Source organism: Chaetura pelagica, unplaced genomic scaffold (assembly GCF_000747805.2).
Source record: "Chaetura pelagica isolate M959 unplaced genomic scaffold, ChaPel_1.0 scaffold145, whole genome shotgun sequence".
Lineage (NCBI taxonomy): Eukaryota > Metazoa > Chordata > Aves > Apodiformes > Apodidae > Chaetura > Chaetura pelagica.
In genome coordinates this window covers 2,712,174-2,718,870 of record NW_009953332.1, presented here as the reverse complement: position 1 = coordinate 2,718,870, position 6,697 = coordinate 2,712,174, and the positions used below count along the sequence as shown (strand labels likewise).

At 43.3% G+C, this 6,697-nt stretch overlaps 1 protein-coding gene across 1 annotated transcript in view; it reads right to left on the bottom strand.

The window, feature by feature from the left end:
- Nucleotides 1-6,697, bottom strand: part of ABCA1 (ATP-binding cassette, sub-family A (ABC1), member 1) — a 76,970-nt gene that overhangs the window by 67,371 nt on the left and 2,902 nt on the right. The window contains exon 2 of the mRNA XM_009998173.1: nucleotides 3,639-3,732. Coding sequence (XP_009996475.1) covers nucleotides 3,639-3,732 — 94 coding nt within the window. The remainder of the gene's footprint in view (nucleotides 1-3,638; nucleotides 3,733-6,697) is intronic.

Below are 6,697 nucleotides of genomic sequence, written 5' to 3'. Positions count from 1 at the left end.
ACGAGAGTGAGGAGAGAAACAAGGAAAAAGCCACTGCTACACAGCATTACGTATGGAAGGCAACACTAATCTTGCACTAGTTACTGCCCCAAATTGCTTATGAGAGAGCAGAACAGCCAATATTAAGAGAAAGTGACCTCATCTGAAGTTCTCCAGATGATTCTGGCCTCCTCCACTTAAAAACTCTGCCTTAAGCCTGTAGGAGAGGCTTTTTGCAACTCTAATCTTTTGAGCCACTGCTTTTGGCCTTGCTGACGAGAATACAGCACTTCTTGCTGAGGAATGCCAGTGAGCAGCCAGCTCCAAAGCCCCACCTCCATCACACGCACTGTGAGCACCAAGCAAAGGGTCAACAGCTGTGGGATGGAGGTCTGCAGTGGTTTCCCTGAGATAAGTTTGTCATCACTCCCCCATATTGGATTGAGTTCCAGACAGTCTTAAAACTTTAGAGTTCCTTAAACATTTGGGCACCTGCTCCAGTATTTTAAACCTTTCTGCTGAAGTCTAGCTCTTGTACTAAAGACCTACTTAAATCATAGCCTGGAATTTACATCCTGTTTCTGTTCTGCATTCTGGTGAGGCACTGAAACAGTAACAAGCCACCCATGGCAGACCTCCACTAGTAGGTCACTGCCAGGCTTTCGAATCCCTTACCCTCCAAAAACGGGGAAGAAAAGCTTCGCTCACATAACCCTCCAGTTTATAAGCCACCAAGCTGCTTTCTGCCAATGAACTCACTTCCTCACCCCGACATTGAGCAGGAGAGCAGGCTACACCCTTTCCTCAAGTCTCTCACAGCTACTCAAAGCAGCTTCTCAAGGCTTTGGCCATGAGGTAGGTGCACATTCCTCCCTCTGGTACCCGTGACACCCTTGCAGGGGGCCTGCAATCACACAAGGGGCTAGCTCCCTACCTCCACAGCTGCAGTGGAGGTATCAAACCCCCAGGAGGAAGAGAGGTCAAAGCAGCTGCATTACAGCAAGGCTGGTTAATGTAAGTGGCTGAATAAAGACTGGGAGCTTATCAGCCCTCCTTCCAGAAAGCCAAGGACTCTGTTCAGGAGAAAGGTGAAGGAACCAAATACGCATTGTTTCCAGTACCCAGGGGACTGTTTGTTCCCAGTCCTTTTTAAAATAGGAAAGCTATTTACCTGAGCTGTCTTTTGTCTCATTTTGCTTTTTTGTTCTTCTTGGCAGGGGGGTTTGGGGGAAAGAAAAAAGCTAAGACTATCAGATTATTTTACTAAAACTTCTCAGAGAAGCACCTGCTCTCTCCTTCACACCTTTTATTTTACATGGCTAAGAACTCTAAGAAGCTATTAAAAGCAATGTGAAAAGAGGGAGGGAGCATAAGAATTATTGTATCTTCTCTACGTAATGAGAGCGGCTTCTCAGAGAAAAGCAGGACTGGGCCAGTTTAAAGTCAGCCGAGTTACGCAGGAAGCAGTGTAACAGCACACCATGTCCAGTGACACAGCTGCAGACATCAACCTTTTCAGTAGAGATTAAAGTAACTTTTTGTAGCATTTTTTTTTTTTTTTTCCAAAATAAGTGCATTTTGAATACATTAAAGAGTCACAGAAGCAGAAAAGAAAGTCAAGAGCAACAAGACTGAAGTCAGGAATCAAGGGCAATCCAAGATGGGTTCTCTGGCTGGTCTGGGGAAGGCCATTTAACTGCCACTTAAGAGCAAGCAAAATTTTCCCCCATGTTTTTAGAAAAAAGGTTCCTCACACCAGGCCAAGTTGCTAGGAAAAAAATCCTAACTGGAAAGTCTGAACACAGAAACAGGCCAATCCTTGGTTCTTCTCCCTTTCCTCAAACAGGAAAATAGACAAGAAAATCTTATCTTTTGTTGGGAAAAAAAACAAACCACCTATATCATTAAAATACTGAGGCTATCTGGAGGCTACAAAGCACTTGCACACAGCTCTGTTACTGCTATCATCAGGCATTACCTGCAAGTCATTTTATAACAGCACACAGCACTGCCACTACAGATAACAATCCTGTTTCCCTCAAGGCATCCACAGGGTTGCCACAGAGTTCACTATGAACTCAAGGATTCTTTCTATCTCTGTCCACAGTTCAGCAAAACATGTTCCAGTATACAATGCATCCACATCTGTCAGCACGAGTGAATGTTCAACAAAATCAATCCAGACTTAAATAATTTAGTTACTTGTTCTCAGAAGCTTTTAGAAAAACAGAGGAATTAACCACAAAAAGTACATTAAAGAGTTACCACGTGCTCTACACTCTACAATTCCTGATGACAACACAGAGAGAAGGCACAGAAAACACCACCAGTCAACAGAAATTAAAAAGGGGCTGCAGGTGAAAGACTCAAAACTCTGCTTATGACACCAGGGTGCCATGGCAAAGGACAGACAAGGAGGCTAATGACTAACAAGGCCAATCTAAGCAGCTCTGTGAAGAGGCAGCTGTTGCTAAGTTTGAGTTTATACTCAGCACTACCACAGTTGGGACAAATTATTATTGAGGTAGTCAGTTATTTACACTAGCTGAGTATACTGCCCAGTGCTTCTATTCAGCTTCATGTCCAGGTATCTCTCTTAATGCCACCCTAACAATCAGAAAAGGCAGATCAAATGTCATGTAGCAGAAGACAAGATCTAGCTTAAGGAAGCTTCAATTAGCATAGTAGAAAATGAGCTTGGCCCTCTGAAATGTAATGGGAACTTGCTAACATTAACACTTCAGCTTCAAAAAGATCCTTGCTGTCTTGAAACACCAGCAACCAGCACCAAGTGCCCCAGACACTGCAAAGAGCCATAGCTAAGTGCTTAAGAGCTAGTTCTTTACCTATTTTAAGAATGAGACACTTCAGTGCCATCCAGATTCATTGTTCTGACCCTTAACCTTTTACCTTGCAGTAATCAGGCAAAAGAAAGATAAACAGAGCTCTTTCCAGTCAGCTAATTGCAATATAAGGCTGTCACTAATCACTGCAAGATGAAGCATGTTGATAACAAGCAAGTCATGCTACCTAAAACAAATGGCAACCAACACAGAGGCCTAAAGATTGTCATCTGCTGAGCAAGAATAAGCTTCCTTTGAAAGAAAAGCAGAAGTGTGCCCATTTAGGATGTAAAGAGTGAAACAAAACAAATGCATGACTGATGAACCTACTGAATACAGAGCTGACAGTCTATGATTAAAAGGAATGGAATTGCTTTTGTCCTCTTTAATGTGATACATTAACCCACATTACTGCCTGAAAATGAGACTGCTTTCATATGGACCTAAACAATGTTTTCTTTTTTTATGAAAAGTCACATATGCATCATGGATGAGAAATCAGACTTGGTTTGTGTGGGTTCTCCAGATTTGTCATACTTCGTAGAGCAAACCCTCAGCTAATACATTATAAATGCAAAAACTGAGAAAACAGCAAGAAAAGCAGCAGCAGTGTACAATCCTAGAGCAACATTTAACGTGCCAGGACACACTGCAGTTCCAGGCTGGAAGGGAAGTAGCCATTAAAGCTTCCCCAAAGATTTCTGACTGAGGTATGCAACTACTGCCCCTGCTCCCTGCATCATGCCAGCTGCATTATTACCTTCTAACCACAAAACAACCACCATTCTGGGTGCAGCTGATGTGCTTAGTACTTACATTCATGCTGCTCGTAGGGCGGATATGAAAGTCTTACAGAAATCAGGATGAAGAAGATGAACAGAGGCCAGGCAACTTCAATCAGCAGCTGGAACTGGAAAACAGTAAAGACCCAAGTATTAAGACATATTCAAAATATAGGACAGAACAGAGGTTCCAGTATAATCCACTTTTAAACTGGGACAGTTTGTAAGCACTGCCTCACTTTTGCCTATGCATTCCAGGACCAAGAGGTTTTTTCCTCCAGCTTCAGAGGATAATCTGCAAAGAATTACAGGCTTTTCTCCTTGATATGTGCCAGTTATGGAATTAAATTCCATGTGCCTAAGGGCCATTCTTGGCTTTTTATAGTTCTTTTCATCCCCTGACTGAAAGAAAACTCCCAATAAATCTTTCCAGCAATGAGCTGAGCTTTTGTCCTTGTATTTTTGAGCTAGTGGGAAGTACATGCATCCCATACTCACAGTATACCACAGAGCTGCTACCCTAACAATAACTGAACTGGAAACTGTGCCAGTGCAGAGCCAGACAAAAATCTTGCCATTTAACTGCTGCAAAAGGATATTGGTTTAAGAAAAGCAGAGCTACTAAGATTAAGCTCATACCTAGTTATTTTTTTGTTCTGACATACATTTGTTCTCAAAGGTAGGCATCCACTGGCAGTGAGTGTCAATTAAAGATATAAAAAGCTCGATTATTTAGAGAAACTAGATGAGAATACAAGAAAGGCCTGCTATTAAATGCAGAACATTATTTAGAAAGGCAATTGAAGCACAGAAAAACTGAGTGAGATGTACCACATCCCACAGAAGCATGTGGACAGAGCAATATTACACCCGAGAGCTTCTGAGACACAAGCTGAGGTTTCTCAGGCTTGATCTTCACCATTCACACCCCTCCTTTTCCACTCCAGAAAGGCTGCCTAGACATGCATCTAGGTAAGCTGTGAGACAAGACAAAACTGAAAGTTTTTTGTATTTCTGCTTCTTGTATTTCTTTGCCCTTGGGAGAGGGAAACCAGAATGTAAAGAGAAATCTTTTTCCCTTCCTGGAAAATCTCATGTTTTCTAATCAGATGTCTACATGATGCTTATTACAAGCCAGGTAGGATAAGACCTGAACTCCAGTGGGAGACAATCCCCACACACAATTTTTCCCATGCTACGTCATTAATAGCCAAAATTAGACTCCTGATCTTCAGCAATAGGCACTGCAGGCTAACTTAGAGGTGAGAGTCTAGGGAACTACTGTACCTCAACATTTATAAAAGCAGTGCATTAAAACAAATACCACTTGATCCAGCAGAGAAAACCACCTAGGACAAATCTTCACAGATATAATGGTTGACATCCAACCAAACAGCAACTCTATCTGAAAGACATGAAAACTGAGCATCAGAATCTCCCAGGCACTTCTGGTAACAGTGCCATTTGGGATATTGTTTCCCACCCATTATTTTCATGCATATACTGTATGACTTCTGGACAAGAAACTCTACTGAGACCATACTAAAAGAGATGCCAATAAGATGCCTCATTATCTTTAGTCTGTTTTTACAATAAACAATGTAGTGGCAGCACACAAGCAGCCATTAGTAACAGCCTGCCTCCTCCTGCATCCAACAGTGGTCTGGCTCCCAGGGGTCAGAGATGCTCAGAGCTAGGACACTGACAACTGGTCTCCCTCTTCCCTTTTCAAGATCCCCACATAGTTGCTACCAGGATGGTGTAAAATTACTTTCCCTCTTCTTAACAGAAAGATACCTGTGAAGCCAGGACAAGCACTTCCCTCCATCAGCACTGACAGCCATGCTGTGGAACACACCACAGCCCTCAGCCTCCTTGGCTATAGGTGTCAGCTGGGCTTACGGAGGCTTCTCAGGGTGACCAGGGTTCCCACAGAGTCTATAATAGCCATATGATTGCTACAGAACCAGCAAGAAAATGCTGCTCTTGAGAGCAAGTCCTGGCTTGCTTGAAGAAACATCAGCCCCAGTCCACTGGGGAGGACAGTAGTGCTCAAATGGCCCTGTTGCTAAAGGACACCCTGGTCACCTGCACACATAACTTCTCTTTTTCAAGTTCTATTATGGTTAATTACAGTCACAAAGGTAACATGTGGTCTGCGTGCAGTGCTGGATACCTCTGCACATGCATGTCTACCTCTGCAGACTGACAGGCTCAGAGAGGACATAAAAAGAAGCTTTGACTGACCAATCTGTACCTTTATAGTTGAAGACTGCTGCATGGTGGCAGCCACTGAAATACTACTTAGTGAGACACAGCTGGCAACTGCTGCACCAGAGGCTTGCACTGGGTCAAGCTTAAATGTCAGTGACATTTCAGTGGTGAGGTTGGACTCACTGACCAGTTTCTTCTGTTGTTCCACACAAAATAAATTCTATTCCTCTTGCCCTGAAAGGTCAGGCGCCTTCCCCTTCTGCTTCCTGACCCTCCTGTGACAGCACTTTTCATCCACTATGGCCTTTGCAGGGGAGGACACAGACACTAAAGGGGACATGTCTCACTAAGGTTCATACTAAGTAGATACTGAAAAATCAAGTTTCCTCACCCACTTTTGTGCTGCAACTACTAGACCAGTCTGGTAAATAATGAAACGAAGCTTCAAACCTGCAAGCCCTCTCCCACCCCTACTCCATCTGGAGTTGAAGGAGGAACATTCCATTTGTACAGAACAGGTGAATTTGAGGCAGCACTTGGCCAAGAACAAACTGCTCCTAATTTTACCAGGACTAGTCCCCAAAGCATGCTCAACTTACACCAGCTGGCTGACAGTGCAAGTTACCATTAAATATTGAGACCTACACTGTGTCAACAGGAAATCTGCTAAGAACTAGCAGAACTATCAGCCTACATCAGTGTCAACCACCCTAACCACCTTTATGGTCCATTTTTAATGCAGGGATATACCAACAGCTCACCAGTCCCTCCACACTGTTTTGAGGTATCTCCTCCTTTGCAAGTCAGCAGGGAGAGACAAATGTTTTTACACCATGACCTCTGGACATGATTTTTCTTCCTTCCTCTCCCCCTGCAAAC